The sequence below is a fragment of the Aspergillus piperis genome (assembly GCF_003184755.1).
Source record: "Aspergillus piperis CBS 112811 unplaced genomic scaffold BO85scaffold_11, whole genome shotgun sequence".
NCBI lineage: Eukaryota > Fungi > Ascomycota > Eurotiomycetes > Eurotiales > Aspergillaceae > Aspergillus > Aspergillus piperis.
In genome coordinates this window covers 325368-343006 of record NW_020291601.1, presented here as the reverse complement: position 1 = coordinate 343006, position 17639 = coordinate 325368, and the positions used below count along the sequence as shown (strand labels likewise).

General features: G+C 48.6%; 7 protein-coding genes and 1 non-coding gene across 8 annotated transcripts; 3 read left to right on the top strand and 5 right to left on the bottom strand.

Moving 5' to 3' along the window:
• The first annotated feature begins 1479 nt into the window (after window positions 1-1479).
• BO85DRAFT_40054 (uncharacterized protein) lies at window positions 1480-2412 on the top strand. Its single transcript, XM_025657126.1, has 2 exons — window positions 1480-1674; window positions 1779-2412. The coding sequence occupies exon 2, from the start codon at window positions 1812-1814 to the stop codon at window positions 2325-2327; it is 516 nt and encodes a 171-aa protein (XP_025514640.1). The 5' UTR covers window positions 1480-1674; window positions 1779-1811; the 3' UTR covers window positions 2328-2412.
• An 84-nt stretch (window positions 2413-2496) lies between these two features.
• On the top strand, window positions 2497-3973 carry BO85DRAFT_488894 (FAD-dependent oxidoreductase; the record flags this gene model as incomplete). Its single annotated transcript, XM_025663568.1, has 2 exons — window positions 2497-3573; window positions 3623-3973. 2 exons carry the CDS (start codon window positions 2497-2499, stop codon window positions 3971-3973), a joined length of 1428 nt encoding a protein of 475 aa, XP_025514639.1.
• Window positions 3974-5760: 1787 nt separating this feature from the next.
• Window positions 5761-6640, bottom strand: BO85DRAFT_520836 (uncharacterized protein). The gene is made up of 2 exons (XM_025665166.1): window positions 6337-6640; window positions 5761-6276 (listed from the first exon to the last, which is right to left on the bottom strand). The coding sequence occupies exons 1-2, from the start codon at window positions 6589-6591 to the stop codon at window positions 5932-5934; spliced, it is 600 nt and encodes a 199-aa protein (XP_025514638.1). The 5' UTR covers window positions 6592-6640; the 3' UTR covers window positions 5761-5931.
• Window positions 6641-7313: 673 nt separating this feature from the next.
• Window positions 7314-8949, bottom strand: BO85DRAFT_469407 (general substrate transporter; the record flags this gene model as incomplete). Its single annotated transcript, XM_025662331.1, has 3 exons — window positions 7314-8444; window positions 8474-8501; window positions 8576-8949. The coding sequence occupies 3 exons, from the start codon at window positions 8947-8949 to the stop codon at window positions 7314-7316; spliced, it is 1533 nt and encodes a 510-aa protein (XP_025514637.1).
• A 578-nt stretch (window positions 8950-9527) lies between these two features.
• BO85DRAFT_496645 (transcription factor domain-containing protein) lies at window positions 9528-11472 on the bottom strand (the record flags this gene model as incomplete). Its single annotated transcript, XM_025663963.1, has 3 exons — window positions 9528-10608; window positions 10657-10747; window positions 10793-11472. 3 exons carry the CDS (start codon window positions 11470-11472, stop codon window positions 9568-9570), a joined length of 1812 nt encoding a protein of 603 aa, XP_025514636.1. The 3' UTR covers window positions 9528-9567.
• Window positions 11473-11868: 396 nt separating this feature from the next.
• Window positions 11869-12880, top strand: BO85DRAFT_469405 (aromatic alcohol reductase; the record flags this gene model as incomplete). Its single annotated transcript, XM_025662330.1, has 3 exons — window positions 11869-11901; window positions 11952-12371; window positions 12428-12880. The coding sequence occupies 3 exons, from the start codon at window positions 11869-11871 to the stop codon at window positions 12878-12880; spliced, it is 906 nt and encodes a 301-aa protein (XP_025514635.1).
• Window positions 12881-13286: 406 nt separating this feature from the next.
• BO85DRAFT_398952 (peroxidase family protein) lies at window positions 13287-14272 on the bottom strand (the record flags this gene model as incomplete). Its single annotated transcript, XM_025657079.1, has 4 exons — window positions 13287-13509; window positions 13567-13838; window positions 13886-14126; window positions 14173-14272. The coding sequence occupies 4 exons, from the start codon at window positions 14270-14272 to the stop codon at window positions 13331-13333; spliced, it is 792 nt and encodes a 263-aa protein (XP_025514634.1). The 3' UTR covers window positions 13287-13330.
• Window positions 14273-15681: 1409 nt separating this feature from the next.
• On the bottom strand, window positions 15682-15754 carry BO85DRAFT_t165. Its single transcript has one exon. It is a non-coding gene; the product is annotated as a tRNA-Thr (tRNA).
• Window positions 15755-17639: the final 1885 nt, after the last annotated feature.

Sequence of the window (17639 nt, the reverse complement as noted above, 5' to 3'; positions counted from 1 at the left end):
CTCTTTTTGAAATGATCGGGGGTTTGATGCGGTGCGATATCATAGTTGCCTGGCATCGGTTTGAAGGCTGTGATTGACGGACCTGTATCCCGAGGGAGGTGGTTTTGTCGTACTGGACGCATTCTCGTATAATGTCTCTGTCAGTCTGTCTAGGCTATGATTCTATTCCAGGGGTGATGGAGACGCCGGATAGCGGAAGAGGGAGGGGGTAAGAGGGGCCTCGCGTGGCCGTTCCGGCAATTTCTCCGGAACGGCTGCAGCAGATGAGGAGTTGACATCCCCTGTTGCGACCTATGATTTGTCGATGCGTTTCTCCGCATAAGGCTGAGTAGTCGTCATGGACGGAGTTGCTTCTGGATTGAAACGATCCGGTGTGTGCTAGTGACGAGAAGCTGAAATTCAGAAACAACGGCAGTTCACGGTGTCGAAGGAAAAAAAAGTGTTGACTAGCTTAGTTATCGACTAGGTAGAAAATAGCTATGGATCGTCAGGAACACACACCGTTCTCGGAGGGCGTTGTTGGTGGTAGTCGACCCTGAGTGGTGAAAACCAGAATTGACGCTAGAAAATTCAGATCTGACAGGTCAAGCGAAACCGGTTTTGAGTCACGCATGTGTCTGTCTCTGTGCATGACAGGTGCATGAACTTTTGACATCCATGGAGGCAGGCAATTGATTTGTGTCTATACGAGGCAACAGGCTGCTTTCTTTAGTCTAACAGAATTTGCTACCCCCTTCTCAGTCTGTTTCCCTACCAAGTAGTCGATCCGAGACCATTGAGGCTACGTCACGCAGCTCACGGACGAGGCCAAACAAAGTGGGGAGCTCAATAGCGCAGGACAGCATTGAATGTGGTTGGATGACGAAGTACCGTCGATGGAACCCGGCGGCCGGCGCAAAGACTCCCATAGTTCTCCGTATTATCCCCCTATCGAAGATTCCAAGTCGCGGGAAGAGGGGACAACCAAGGGGAGCTGCGAGCGGAGTCTAGACTGTCCTGATCATTTCGGAGGGTCGGGATCGCGACCGAAGGGCACTTGGACCATCTGTGTGCGGTTCCTGAATAATTAGTGCCTGGCATTGGGATCAATCTCATAGCCGGAATGCCTAATGTTTGGCGCACAACCCCTTTAGTGGAACTTATATGGGAGTTAGGATATCAGCATAAGCGCCGATGGCGCTGACAGAGATTGATCCTCATAGTCTAGGTTAATATGCTCGATTTGCGATCGTAACATGTGATTGTAGTTACCCTAAATCAGTCATGCAGCCGCAGTAAATCAAACGACAACACTCTTCCGATGAGGCACTCTACATCATCGTCATCAACAGCTTCAGCTGCGGTTAGTTAGCCTGAAAAACTTGACTGAAGATGCCAGGATGTATGCAGGAGCAGGTGACCCCCCTGCCCTCTTCACGCCTTAGTGTCTTGGCTACGCACAATCACACACCAAACAAGTAGAAATTTTCAGCAGAAGATCTCAGCTCATCCACATCTTTGTTTCTGCATCACCATGCATAGTTTCCTACCATTCCCGGTCTCTGCGCCGGCATCGCTTGAGAGTTGAGACACGAACATGAACCCCTTCCGGCCGACGGAATCAGTCCTTCATCCTGGCTCATCTCAGTCTTAGCTGCCACACGGACTGACCCACACCTTCCTGTCTCAACCTCGGTAAGCACTTCCTTCCTTCTCACCCAGTCCCTTTGATCTATCAGTCCCCTCAATATAGTACTTACCACTCACGAATGGATCTAATGGACTAACCTGCTTCCAAGAATGCCGCGCCGGACCGTAACGGTTGTGATGAGATGATCCAGCGTGTCCACCGCGGGCCAGGATACCGTTCAGTCAGTGACAGCTTGGTCTCTCCAGCCTATAGCATCCCGAATCGGCCGTGGTCTCGGAGGTCGGGTGGAGCAGCAGACGCTGGCCTGGCGCCGTTGATGCTCGGTCTCTGCCTCGACGGTCGCCAGACGAGGTTTAGTTTGATGAGTGGAGAGCCTGCAGGCAAATCTCTTTTCGTGGTTTTGATTTTTTATTTTTTATTCTTTTTCTTTTTCTCGACATGGAAAGTAAAACTTTTTTTGGGTCTCGGTTCCTGCCAACTTTTTTCGCCGCGTCGAGTCTCCATACCACCATGGCAGACCTACCTCCGAACAGTCTCCATATCCGGCCGAACATGTCTCCTGCTGGTCTCTACAAACTACGGAGCCTGGCCGGTGCACCGGGGTGATTGGTGTACATATACAAACCCCAATCCCCTAACCTTTCCCCCCTGGATATTAGTAGTCAAGTTTCGCCTCCGAAGGATTTTTCTTCACTAGAGTCTTCTCAATTTTTCTTCTTAAGCGATTCCCCTCTGGTTCGGGCAGCTACGCACACGACACGCATTCTCTTTATGGCAGCACCCCTCCACGACCTTCGATCGTCTCTCATGAATAGAACCCTTTACCGCTGTCGTATCGGTTGAATCACATCTCAAAAGTTGCAACCATGATGGATCTTGGGTATGAGGCGACTCCGCCACCTTCCGCTGGAAAGGATTGGGTCAGCTTCTGGAACTTCGTGGACCGAGCTCCCCCTCTCGAAGCCGAATCGGTCCCCCGCGATATTCTGGTCGTGGGTGCCGGCATTGCGGGCATTGCCGTTGCCCTGGCCCTCTCAAAGGAATTGACGCCCTTTGTCCCCGATCTCCGGATCAACGTCTATGAACGGCACGACATCCTTTCCACATCCGGCGGTGCTATCAACCTCACCCCCGTTGCTCAGCGCCATCTGGATCGCTTGGGTGTCCTCGACGAGCTGGACAAGCTGGGACCGGAGTCTGGCACCGATGTAGATGCTATCCAGCTGTTCTCCAGCCGCTCGGGACGCTCCCTCGGCGCCATCAACTTTACTGATGACAATGGAAACGGATTTGGTGGGTATAAGGGCCGCAGAGTGATGCGTATCATCCTGTCCTTGGCCATGTTGAAAGTTGTCGAGCGCACTAAGAACGTCAATGTGGTCTTTGGCAAGAAGCTGGTCCGCGGCAAGGAGTCAAAAGACAAGGCCGTCCTATACTTCCAAGATGGCACAACGGCCACCGGGGACCTCGTTCTTGGTTGCGATGGGGTCCACTCCAACGTCCGCACCCATTGGGTCTCTCCCGAGCACCCGTCCGAGTACACTGGCATCTCATTCGTCCAAACCATGATTGATAGCAAAGACATCAAGGCCCCCGTTCATTTCCGCTCCACCTCGATGAATATTTCCCGTCATGGCTCTTTGCTCGCCAGTTATTGTGACCGAGATCATACTCAAATCTTCGTTGCCGCCATCGTGCAGTTCCGGGAGGAGCTCCTGTCGCACTACAAGATTGAGCCGGGTCAGGACTGGCGGCGCACCGCGGCTATCAAAGATGCCCTTTGCCAAGAGATGCGGGACCGTTTCGGCCGGTCGGGCCTCCCGGCCATCCGGGACATGGTCAACAAGGCCGATGACTGGATGCTCTATCCAGTCTGGCAAGTTCGCCCGGGTGCACGCTGGTACCGTAACCGGGTCATCCTCCTCGGTGACGCGGCGCATGCAGTAAGTTTTTATCCCTTGGATGCCTTTGACTTGATACTGATATTAGTAGATGCCGCCGCGTGATGAGTCTGCCGCGTACGCGCTAGACGATGCCATTCTCTTCTCGCGCATCCTAGCGAAGCACCGCTACGATCCTCTCCCTGTCGCCTTCAAGGCTTATGAGGATCTGCGGCGGGGAACGGTCAATGCCGCCTTCCAGGTGTCGCGGCGGATGTGGGAGAAGAACCGTGACCTGGGCTTCTTGGAGGGCCGCCTCAAGGAGTGGACCATGCCCATGCAAGTCCGCAACGGCAAGGAAGCTCGCGAACAGGCGTGGGGCTTTGATGCGACCAAGGTGCAGCTCCCGGGACCGGGAGACTCGACCTCGTCGCTGTATTCATCTGAAAAGGAGTTCCTATAGAGGGTTTGCATGGGTGGTGTTCCGGTTGGCGGGCTTGGGTTATTGGGTTCTCACGAGCTATGATATCATCTATACAGTTTTACCATACAGCAGGCATAATGCCGTGGCTGTTTGATTTTTGGCATTTCGGTTCTTGGTTCGGCATCATATATATCAGACACGTTGGTCTCTTGAATTCATCATCCTTATTTCGGTTGCGCGGCGTACCGAGTTTTGATCCGAGGTACGACGGGGGGAGTCTATTCCCAGATGGGAAGTCTTCCGGATTAATCAATTTAGATAAGTGATTAGTTAATGTCAGTTAATATCTCTACTCTTCATCCCTTTTCCTCCAGGTTAAAGATATTAGTGACCCAATAAATGAACTGTTATGATCGGCTCGTTAAGAAATAGATTATACGAACGGAAAGAGTCCCCGAAGCTGCCCCTAATATTCTCCCCTCCCCCAGGAACAACTAGTCCAACTGAACCGTTATGAACCAAAAAGCGACAATTTATCCACCCGGTTAATAACCAGCCCACTCCACCCCACTAACATCCAGAAAAGCGGCTGGCTTGGACTATTTACCCCTTCCTTTCCCCTTCTTCCATCCACAGTTCCTTTGAGTTCCATGGAACAATCCTAATGTCATGCCATGTGCCTGAAAACCAAGACATTACCCCGGAAAGGATGGGAAAGATACAATGAAAAAAAAACTTTCCCCGTCTTACCCTATGGTCAACAATTGTCTTGGCTATGGTCTGATCCCTACATGTGTCCCATGTCGCATGGCCCTTGGGTTACTTAAGTTTAGTCGGTAGATAGTTTCTGCACTAAAATGTCTAGTGGTGAGTTAGTTGGGCTGACTAACGTTAAACCAGAACATAACTGATTAGTAGTCTAGGTTGGGGTTAGTTTTTTGTTGTGATGGAATTTTTCGGGATCGTAAGCCGGGATATGCTCATTTAGTTGGCCAATGGGGTTGTCTGGGTGGGTGGTTGTTGTTTAGAATCCCGGGTATTACTTAGTAGTCTCTACTATTGATCACGGTGGGTAGGGCATGGATGGATGAGATAATTCCGATTCCGAGCTCGATTTCGCCCCCATTGTTAGATGGATGGACGGACATGCCGGATCTGTGCGGCGTTTGGATGTTGGGGTCGGATCTGATCGGGGCGGATCTATGGGGTGCTTGTGATTGTTTTTCATTGCTTATGGGGGCCGGGTGAGTACGAGTGTTGTAGCTGTGGAGGAGGTTGCAGAGGTATAGTGTGCTGTGAATGGGATTTACGAGTCAGTTGTAGAATACATGTCCGGCATTGAGCTCAAGGAATTTTCGGGAAAAGGAATCAAGGTTTCTTGGTCTTCCCCATGTCGGTTCGTAGGGTTGTGTCTGTGTCGCGTGTCCTGGTAGTGAGAGGAGTGAGTGGGGTTCTACGTCATTCGATGGGATGACTGCAACTGCCGGTTAGAATTGTAGTCTTTAGTCTGGAGTAGACGGGACGCGATGCAGTATCTAGTACACAGTAGAAGTGACGGGATGGTGTGGGGGCGTTGTCGTGGTAGTCCGAGAGTATGGGGTGATAAGTGTTTAGGCGATGGGCGTGGGCGTTGACTTTTCCGCGGAGATGTCGGAGGTGGGAGACTGCTGGTGGATATACTATAGTAGAGTTTATCGGTTAGAGTGGGTTGATTTGGTTGATTTAAGTCCCTTGTGACGTGTGCTGTAGGTCCGTAGTACTGTTTATTCTCTGATGTTATGTAGTGGTGTACTGTCTGCGTTGCAGTAATATAGTTATGATTTATTATGATAAATAATTATGCGACATCCATTGACTAATTAACAATCACCCCGTAGTACTATCTCTAGACCCCAGGCCGCGAGAAGACCAACATATGTATACTTATTAATGCCCTCTCAAGGCCCTCCTCAACACCCTCCCCAACACGCTACCCCATCAAAGTAGTCAGGGTTCAATCAATCATACTGCCACGCCGCAATCGAACTCCCATTCGACACCCACGGGTAGGCAAGAGCCTCAAACTGCAAGCAATCACTCACATTCCCCGACGGCACCGTCGCATTCTTCATGGCCGCAAAGACCTGCCACGCACCCCCGTTCACCTCCTCATCCTCATCCAACGGACAAGCCATGAACCCCGTCGCCCCGAAGCCTGTATACGTCCATTTTCCATAGCTCGTACCTGGCGTGTAGCAGAACGTGCTCGTCGACGCACCAGGGTCCATGTATGACGTGTGCGCTTCGACAAATTTCAATGCGCCGGTGGGATCGACGTAGATTTCTTGGACGTACCCGGAACTCTGTTCATCATTAGCCATTTTTGTGGTGAGAAGGAACTTGGGAATGGTAGGTAGGCATACCAGGTAGTTGCTGTAGTCGATCACGGTTTCATCTCCTGGTGGGCATGCATCGTATTCAGCTACATCCTCCGGACATGCGGTGGAGGTTGTGCCTCCTAGGTAGAAGTTGGTATCGGCGGCGGTAAGGGGGAGGTTTTGGATGAAACTGCCGGAGCGGATGGATATGACGGTGAAGGCGCCGGTGCTGCAGTTTGTGGCGGAGAGGACTGGGGTGAGGAGTGTGAGGAGGGCGATAAAGGTAGCTAGGAAAGTCATTGTTGTGGTATTGAGGCACTGGTTGTTGGTGAATTGGGGTTGATGTGATGAGTTGTAGTTCTGATGTTAGATGAGATGGTCAATCGCATATTTATATTTGTTGAATGGTTGAAACTGACAATGTCAACTCGGTCTCATCATCATTCTACGATAATCAATCAGGCGTACAATGATCGTCTGAGCTTGGCTATTCTAACTGAGACCTGCATCCGCATTTCTCCGTTATGCCTATCCTGATAGGACAGAACATCTGACAAGCATGAAGCTATACGCGTCGTTGGAATTGTCTTACCTGTGACTACTTTCTACCGAATCAACAGGCCAGCTATACGGGTGGCTGCTTACAAGTAGTTTGATTGGGTTGGGCGGGACCGGCCGGGATAAGTCTACTGGGATATTGATAGGACATTGTCAGAAAAATGCATCATTGTGCATGAGGCTGGGTTAATTATAGTTCCGTGTCCGTCTAGTGGGACGCCGAGGAAGCTTACTTTTAGTGTGACTATTCTAAACCGTAGTGGCTGTGTAAAACATTGTGTACTGCCAGGAGATTGTTCGTTCTGGTCCTTCTGTTTTGATCACTCGGTTCTTGCCTACATCCACCCTCGTGCCCCGTTTTGTTATACGCGTACGGCTCAAAGCTTCGTATTATCTTCTTTAGCACGGTCCCTCAAAAATACTAGTATATTCCGGGTATAGCAAGCGCAAAAATAAATCTTGACTCACACTGTCTTCTGAATCCCTCCCATGACTAGCGCAGTCTCCAGCTGCTGTGCCACCTCAACGCCCTCGAAACCACGATGCAGCAATGACCCCTTCTGACATGCCTCCCAGTCAAAACAAACCAGCTTACGCCGATTGGGCGTGAACAACAAATCAAGCTCCTCTAGCGACCGCTGCGCAGTCTCCGGATAGAACAAATACGTAACAAAAGAAGTCGCGATGCAAATACCCCCGAAAACGAAGTATATCTTCCATGCAGCCTTATTTAACGCTTCAGGCATATATAAACCGAGCCAAAAATTCGCAAACCAATTAATGCAGGCAGAAAGTGCTGTCCCTCTGCCTCTTGCGGAGATAGGAAACACCTCATTCTGATAAGTCCAGGGCAACACAGCGCACGTCGAGCCAAAGGAAATCATGTATAGAGAGACAAATGCCACAGCAGCATTGCCGGCGTTGACGTTCGCAAAACTGTATTTCAACTGCTGGGATCCAGCATCGAAATGCGGCGAGCCGTAGCCAACTAGCAACATGCCAACAATAACCATGCAGATACCCATGAGGCTTGGTCCGATAATTAGTGGCTTTCGTCGACCGTACCGATCGATCATGACGGTCAGCGAAAAGGAGGCAACTAGGTAGATGGAGGATCCGATGCCGTTCGCTAGCATTGCCGCTTGGGTCCCAGTGCGTCCAGTCTGCGCGAATACTTTGGCTGCATAGTAGAAGACGATGTTGACGCCGCTGATGTTCTGCATAAATTGCAGACCCATTGCTAGCGCAGTGCGACGCCGGTATGGCGCTTTGATGAGTAGGCTCAGGTATGACGGGGGAGGTGCGCGGCCCTCATATTGCACGACTACTCGGATTTCTTGGAACTCGGCTTGTACGGATGGATTGGAGCAGTCACCGTGGCCATGAAGGTCTGCTAAAACTTGAAGTGCCTCGTCGCCGCGATCGTGTTGAAACAGCCAGCGTGGAGATTCTGGGCGTACATAAATCAAAATACCCACTAAGACCCCAGGTACTAGCTGAAAGGCAAAGCACATACGCCATGCGGCTGTTCCTGAAATCTTGAGCGCTCCATATTGTACCCAGTAAGATACTAGCAAGCCAATAGCGACTCTGCACTCATTGTGGAGGACATAATGCCACGGACTGTGTGGGGGGTTGTTTCGGCGGTATACCTGACACTCTCAGTAAAACCATGAGATCGGGGGAGGGAATAATTTAGAGACAGCAATAAAGATAATATGCTTACAGAGAAATAGATTGGAATAGGCCACCCGCTCCGAGTCCATTGACAACTCGGCCCGCAATAAACATGGCTTGGTTTTGTGCAGCGACAACAACTGCTTGCCCGATCAGATAAATAGCTACACAAATGAGAAGCGTGTATCGACGGCCGAATTGGTCAGCGAGAAAGAACCCAATCAGTAGCGAACCCCCAAACTCGCCAGCTTGAAGAGCCGCTGTCATGGCACCTTGTCGGTAAGCTGATGGCGTATCAAAGTAGGAAAGAAACTGCGGCATAGTTAAGATGTCGCTCATGGACGCAATCTCCCATCCGTAGGCGAAGCCCGCTATTGATGGTGGCAGGGCGTAATACAGCCCCGATCGCAGGGTTACACTCATGTCTGTTCAATCCCTGTAGGTTGGTTAACAGCGTTTGATAATGTCAGTTCTAATATACCAGGGTCAAAAAAAACTAGCATCTGGTGGCCGTGGCTTCAGTCTGGGGAAGATGCGGGGCCCTGCGCGCCAGCTCATCATTTCTCCGACCACCATAAGATTGTGCCATAAGCAATTCCAATATATTGTTTTGATAGCCGGCTGAGTGGATGAGGGGTGAGCATAAGAGGGAGATCGCCAGAGTAGCTGACTGGCAAGCGCACATACGAATGAATATGTGATTGGCCCTGCAGGCCGATAAAGCTTACCATGCAGCCAGCTTGCAGGGTATGAACATCCCGCTAGTGACACCTGGCACTATGCTTGAGCAAACCATACTTTTGCAGGTCAGTCTTGTCTTTTTGGTGCATTAATCGCTGCTAATTACGTAGTCTCTACCCTACACTTCTTAACGAGGTTATAGGCAGAGCACGAAATCGCCATATGTATCGCTCACACATTCTTGCTGTCCTGTGACATAAAGTCATGTCCGTATGTAATATTATTATAGAGATCGTCACGCAGCGACCAAACTATGTATGGTTCCATCTGAACACGTACGCTCCCGTACAAGCTAACAGCTTAAAGCACATTTGACATATCGTCCCCGGCACCCAGCCCTTGAAAATACTGCTCAAACGCCTCCATACTCCACTCGCACACGGTCCCATCGCCAGGCAGTTCTCCCGTCCCAGTTTCTTCGGCGAGCTCCTCAGCCGGCCCTGGGCCATAATCTTCCGGCACCAATTCGAGTCCGTTCGGTACATCGATCTCGCTCTCGTAACCCCGAATAGTCAAAGCACGGGCCCTTAGTTTCTCAATGACCGCCCATTTTCCAGTTTCCCGTCCAGTTTCATCTTCTCTCCAATACCCATATGCTTGCTCAACGACCCCCCACGCCTCTTCCCTCCCTTCGTTCACCCCGTCTGCGCACAAATCATTCAGCAGCAACTCCAACATTCCCCACTCCATATCTCTCTGAACTAACCAAAGCCACTTCTGCCCTGGCTCATGCTCTCTCAGCGCGAGTGCTCGCTGAAGAACCTCTACACAAATAGGTCGAAAATTGTGTCCAGGCTTACACACCGCTAATTTTATTTTCACAAGGAAGAGCTGAACAGTTGCCGCGGTTATAAACTCTAGGTGATTTATGGAGCCGCAGTGAGAGAAATATCGGGTTTCCAGTGATTGTCGGAAGTCGTTGATGGCCTTGTGCTTTTGTATCGGGGACGAAGTGTGATAGTCATTTGCTTGGTTGAAAGTTTCCGAGAAAACGATGCGTCGGGTGAAGGATATGAGTTCGAAATGGAGAAGTTGGAAGAGCGTGCTGGATGCAGTGGCATTGGATGGGACCGGGGATGGGAGCCCTGCGTCAAGGATGAGGCATGGAAACTGTGTGGTGAAGGATGGTTCAAGGATATAGGGGGTTGTGTTGTGATCCTCTGCGGTTCGGGTGTCAAGGGTGACGAGCTGCCACCATAGGTGACGTCGGGATTCAGTCTCCAATACTGAATTGTTTTGTGTTGTGCCGTCGCGGTGGAGACCCATCCGGTATGCCATGTTGATGGCTGTAGGGAGGTGGGTTATAACTGATGGGCCGTGGCTGTCTAGTCGGGCGCAGGTCTAGTACAATTATTAGCTGAGTTGGGGCGAAAGGACTGAATCACGCACAAGGTATAGAATGAAGGCTTGTAGGAGAGTAAATTCCAAGGACGATGAAAGGTCGACTCGTGCAAGTTGGCGCTCGACTGCATTGCGATATCTATATTGTTAGCTAGGTTCGAGTTTGAGGACATGGCTATCTTACCGTTCCAGTAGCGTGGGCCTATCTTCATTAAGCTTATCCAGGCACGTGGTCGATGGCATACTGGTTACTGAAGCATAATATATCGCGAAGAGCAAACATTGTTTTCCCACATCCACAGTGGTATCTGCTGTGATAACTCGCATAAGGTCTTTCTGAACACTAGGCGTATGGAATACCCTGAGCACAGGATCAACGGTATCCAGGTACCAATGCCACAGAATGGATATTGTGACAGGCGATGGGTGCTGTCGTTCGGTTGTTTCTTTCGCGCTATCAAAAGTGCTATCAAAAGTGCTATTTGCGCAGATTGGAGGCTCTATTCCATTTTCCGGGCCATGGCCAGTATCGTAGTTTCCATGAGGATTCGAGGGTCTCGTTTGGAGAATCTCACCATCCCCCGTAGTGTCGGATGCCGTGAATGAGACTAAATGGCGTAGTAAGTGTCTAATCTGACCAAAGTCCTCGCTCAGAACTCGTAGCGTATCGTCGATTCTATCAAGCCGACTCGTGACACTGACATTCCCTGAGTCTGGGCTCCGAGAGCGCCTTCTCGTCGGCGGATAAACACATGCCGCTCTAATCTTTACACAATAGGAACAAGGCAGTGACCTATCACATTTGATCTTTCGCCGACTACATTCGATGCAGGATCTCCCGGATGCGATTGTCCGACGTAGCATTTTTGTCTATTGATTGACAAGATAAGAAGACGTATCCCAACGTAGGCAGTTTTGGGCAGGTGAGAGTGTGAGTGAAATGATGTGAGGAGGAAAGCAATCAGTGATTGGGTAGGGCGGACAGCGGAGCGCAGTCCGTATATTTATAATCATGATGAATCATCTACTTAGAGGTGGGTGATGGGACGTAAGCACTAAGCATTGAGCTGTTGGGGCTAGTCCCAAGTTAGGGTTGACATTAGCGTTTTGGTGTGTATACAACTGATCATCAAGTAGATTCATTCCCTCAAAGGCAAACATAAATAGAGGCTATGTTCCCCCAGTTCTAGCTGCAAGTTTCATAGCAGATTCGAGCAAACGATCAATTCATACCACATCTTCCACTTTTATCAGACCAAAATGGCCGTCCCAATCAAAGTCACTATCATTGGGGTATGTCTTTCGTTTCTATGTTTCTTCGGACACCGTACTGACCAACACAGGCAACTGGATTGATCGGTCAAATTATCCTCAAGGCATTGAGCTCGAATGCGAGAATCGCCGTTACCGTCCTATCCCGCCAAGAATCATCCGGCACGACTGAGTTTCCACCCGGCGTTACTGTCCATAAAACCGACTTTTCGCCCTCCAGTCTCCAGTCAATCCTTCGTGGGCAAGATGTGCTCATCTCCGCAGTTGGTGGGACTGCCTTCACTGAACAAAAGAAGTTCGTTGATGCTGCGATCGAGGCAGGCGTGAAACGGTTTATTCCCTCCGAGTTCTCGACCAGCAGCGAAGATGATGCCGTGATCCAGCTACTCCCTCTATTTCAGCAGAAGAGAGATATTATTGACTATCTGAAAGAGAAAGAGAAAAACGGGTTGAGCTGGACTGCAATTGCTACTTCTGGGTTGTTCGACTGGGTGAGTTGTCTTCTCTTACCATATCTTGGATATGTTATGACTGATCGATATTCTAGGGACTTGCATCTGGGTTCCTCGGCTTTGACATCAAAACGAAGTCTGCAGTGATCTGGGACGGTGGTGTCACATCGTTCACCATGACGAATGAGGAACAGCTTGGAAAGGCTGTCTTATCTGTCGTCTTACGGTCGGAGGAAACCAAAAACCGCTTTCTATATATTGCGTCGGTCGAGACTACCCAAAACGAAGTCTTGAAGACGCTTGAGGATGTTACAGGCTCACGGTGGACAGTTACTGAGACTACAACTGATGAGCAGGTTGCCGAAGGGCTGAAGAAGCTGAATGTAGGTGATTTTAGTGGTGCGTTTGCGCTAGTTCGGGCGACCGCTTTTGGGAGTACTGCTGGCTTGAAGACGAACTACGTCAGGGATCAGAAGCTCGCCATTGGATTGCTGGGGCTAAATATGGATGGTGTAAGGGAGACTATTGAGCGAGTGGTTGGAGTATAGCTCACCCAGATGATAACTCCCCTGCGATGTGAAATGAATTGTAGTAGATAGTATATGAGAGGGCGGTTTGTGGATGCTCTAATGGATCCTAGATGGTAGTATAATATCTTTGATAGATCGGACTGCCTGATAATAAGAATAAACTCAAGCAGAAGCACCCTAGGTAGGTAATATTTGCAAAACGACTAATGTTCACCCATTGAGACATGTGTACTGGTCAGTTGTTGTCCGAGCAATATTGACACGTGGGTGAATTGTGAACCTGTGTGAGCTCATCTCTCACAAATTAATAAATGCATTACCTGCCTTATCCATCGAAAAATAAACCCTTGTTCCACTCTGCAGCTTTCTTTCTCTCAGGAATGATAGCCTCCCCCCCCCCCCCCCCCCCCCCCCCCCCCCCCCCCCCCACAGCGCTAGAAGATAGGAAAAACCATCAATATCATGGTTTTACGAAGACCCAGCGAAACTGGGGTTCGCTTTAGCAAAGTCTTTTAGCTTGGCTATCACTTCTGGTGTGACACCAACAGTGGAATTCACAATCCGCTGGGTCAAGTTGAACAGAATCTCGCCTGTAGTAACGAATGGACGCTTAGTCCATCCGAGCTCTTGGGGCAGGCGCTCGTTTTCTACGCAATCAACATGTTAGCGGCGCTATGAGCTCATGATTCATCAAGTTCACTCACCAAAAAAGTATACTACCCAAGATCTGTTGGCATACCCAATACCGTCTTCTTCAAATGCAAGCATGTAGGCGGCAGACTCTCCGAAACTGAATGCTGTCCCGGTCTCCGAGATGTTAAAGTCAGGGTTGGTGGCCTTGGAAGTGTTCCACCGGGCTTCATGTGCCTCGGCTGCTTCTTCAATATCAATCAGAGGACTTGTCCAGTACGATTTTGTCTGGTCGAATATTTTCTCGTTGAACTCATGGTCATTCCCGAAGTAAGGGTCCTGGCGACTGGGCGAGTCAGCCTGATTTCCTGATGTGTCTGGGGTTGCAAATACCTCAAACTGGCATCATGCTCTAGGATACCAGGGCGATCAAGGTCACTCAAGGAGAAGGTAGTCGCGTTGGGGTCTTCAACTGTGGTCATGGCCTCTTTATACAGAGCAACAGCAAGGCTCTCTGCAACATTCAGCGTGTTGCCCAGTACATCGACAATATCTTCTTCAGAAATGTCTTTGCCATTGTGTGGTAGAAGCCCGTGATTCGCAAGGGTATTTAGCATTGGGCAGGGGCCTCGCACTGTTGCTTCTTAGTTTTCATCACTAACTTCATAAGTCAGACATACCATCGCCGTGCCCTGGAGGCGACCATGGAAGCAACTTGGCTGAATCCGTGGCCAAGGCCAAGGAAAAGGAAGAGAGAACGGAGAGTAGACTGGCTTTCATTGTACTGGCTTGGTCTCAGATGTCTGACTTGTGTCTTTTGCTAGATAGATGGATGTTTATCTCGGGAGGGTTTATATACGAGCCACCGGGAGGCCGAATACCGCGGGCAACAAATACCTCAAATATTATTGGTGCAGACGATCAAATAATAGATGCAGTGTAACTTTGGTCTGCGTCCTTGTGAGGTTCAAGGAGGGGAGATCATGCATTGCTTACATGCCACTGACAATTTGTTGTGGGTCTTCTGTTCAATTTTTCGACATGGCCATGCAACAGCGCAACCCTGAATGGTAGTTGTGGCACACATGATATTTGCAGACAACCCTGAAGTTAACGGTTTGTATAAAGCATATGCTTTGCATATGATCTCGGGAGTTCACTCCATTGATTTGCGCAGATCTTATTGCTTCTCACGCACAACTGATCGTGTCATATGTATCGACATGCTGAGGCCTGGACAAGGCTCAAGATATCTCAAATTCTCTTTGGTCTGGTGATATGCTGCACAGGATACATCGATACTGGGTCAAAACCTCTCGTTCGTACGCTCAATGCTATTATTTGAGACTCCCCTTACGAGCTACTTATATGGCAAGTTCAATGATGCACTAAATCCTGTTTTGCTAACTTGCCGTAACAAACTATATCCCATGATAGAGGAAACATTACGAGTCATCCCCAGCAGAATTATGATATTAGGACTCTGTACCTGTCGCATTGACTATTCTGTGTACCACAATGTTCATCTATGGGCTAAGAGGCTATAGTCAAAGGCTCCCCAGTCCACGGTCGCAAGCATGTCCATTGGGAGGATACTATATGTGACGGATCACCCAGAGCCGAATTTGGGTACATCGCTCTAAGTTGTATCCCACCGCTGCTTGTCCACCTGCACGATAAAGCGATATTAATCGCATTTTTCACTGGAGCGCTTAGGTATCTCGTTCGTACGGTATTTATCTAGTTTTATCATCACTTGTTTTCTCATCATCTTTGACAACCTGGCTGTGTCTTGAATTGTGCTTTTCTTTTGGACGATTTATCCATGTTATTGTTATAGGAATAATGCGTGCCATGGAGGTGTCAAATCTTCCTATAGAGTAAATATTCACACTGCATAACCCCATGATATATTTTTTTGGAAATTTTATTAATTATTACGACACCTGGTTTGTCTTGTGCAGCTGGGCAGTCAATTGAAGTCGATGTATCCCTTGCATAGGAGGGCCTGCTGAGCAGACCCTACGAGCTGATGAGTATACCGCCTTCACAATATTACTCTCCGAGTACGGAGTATTTAGGGAACGTAATGCTGTTCATATGAAGACACTGTGAACAGTTGGACCTTGTACAGTCACTTACCGGGAAAAGTCTCCTACCGTGACGGCGGTAAGTAAAAAATGCAAAAATGCTCACACTCGGATTCGAACCGAGGATCTCATGATTACTAGTCATGCGCTTTACCAACTAAGCCATGCGAGCTGATTGGTTGATTGCGTCTACATTTCTAACTTACAATTCAATGATACGGATATCGAGGCCCTGCATATATTGGTCGCACATTTAAGGCATTAATGGATGTAGTGTTCACCGGTTAGGCTTCTATATTTGGGTCGCACGCCTCAAGTTGCATCAATAGTATGATGATAGAGATAAAATGATGCACAGTAGGAAAGGGTATCATATATCAATTTCTCTACTTAGCCAGACCGACATAATTCCTAAGAGAATCTCATATGACAGGTCTCCAAATTTATCGTGGATTAAGGTTCAAGGAGATCGATCTCGAGATGTACTATGACAGCTCCAACTTCTCCCTCCCCCGCAGACCGACTGTCCTATCTTGTAGCTTGAGCAGCTGCACCAAAAATTTGTTCATGGTAGCTCGTAGAAACATGATACCGCGTGATCCAGACATGCTATGCCAGCACAAATATATAATTACGATATCCATACATTTAGGGGCATCAATATTTCTGTAGCACAATGAAGAGGATATTCTGACAGATAACTGACTGTATCTAAGGTGAAAACCTCAATTGTTATGCACCGCCTTGCCTATAATAAGACTTACTGACGTGGGTCAGGTTTCAATTCGGTGATTGGGGACAAAGGATAGCATTGGCCTCCAGGTATTACAAAGTAGACGTCCGACATCTTTTATGTAAGTATATTTCTCTTCGACCTCGCACAATATATGGTATATGCCAATATATTGAAACGGCATAGTCGTCATAGGCGCTTTAATAACCCGACGATGATTGCGAACCCAGCCAGCTGGCATACGCAACCATTTAAATCCCATGAGGTATGACATAGTATATATTTTAACTGATACTAAGATAGTTCAATTCATGGTGGTTATGCTACTGCCATGAAAATATTGTGCACCGCAGATTGGCCGTCGTCCAGGCAAGGGATGAAGCAACACACGCTCGTCTCTGAGAGACATAGTAGTCTAGATAATTTTAGAATGGGAGTGAAATAATCACAATTTGCATTGTGATAGCGCTGTTGTCTTCCTCATAGCCTGGCAATTGATGCGCCTTATATTAATTCATGGGGGAGGGGGCCCATTCTCTCCCCAACTAGGTTGCCTCGAAGCAAAAGACAATACAGGCGCATCTTCTCGAACAGTTTCTAAGTCTCCGCAGTGTTCTAGATGCAATAATTAGATGAATCTTTATAGAGCCCATGAGAACCCATTGATTCAAGGGCTATCCTCCAATACATCTTGCCCTGCCATGCTGAATGACCAGCCCCGTGGCTCCACAGCCATACAACGAATAGAATCATCCCAATTGACCATGTCCTCCAACAGAATGCTGCCGCCTGAAAGTAAAATAACTGATATGAATCGAGCCAGTGAAGCTTTTATCGCCCAGCGCAAACGACTCTGTAGTGCTCTTGACGTGAGGAACTTGGTTATAGAATATTTCAATCAGAATCGGCTATCTACATGACGGAAACCGTCGAAGTTGATGAAATATATATTGACTGTCACAACAATAGTTTTTGACACCGCTACTTTGAATACCGTGAAGGTGTGGCAACAGTTCCTTATACCTTTACTTACTGCAATCACATCAGAAAGAGACGATTTGTCTAAGCTGCTTCCCATATTAGTGACATCTAGGTTAAATCAATGCGTAAGGCCGGGTGGGTCATATCAATAGCATAGAAGCCTAGCTTTCGAATCACACCCGTCAACCGAAAGTAAATCTTAATCGTTATATTATTATCCCGTAAACCTTACTAGAATTCGTAAACCTTACTCGAATTGGATGCCAAAGTTGCCATGACTCGCACCCGGTTCTCCTACTGGGCCCTCGTGGGTGGTGGTTGTTAGGGATGACTAAGGACCTTA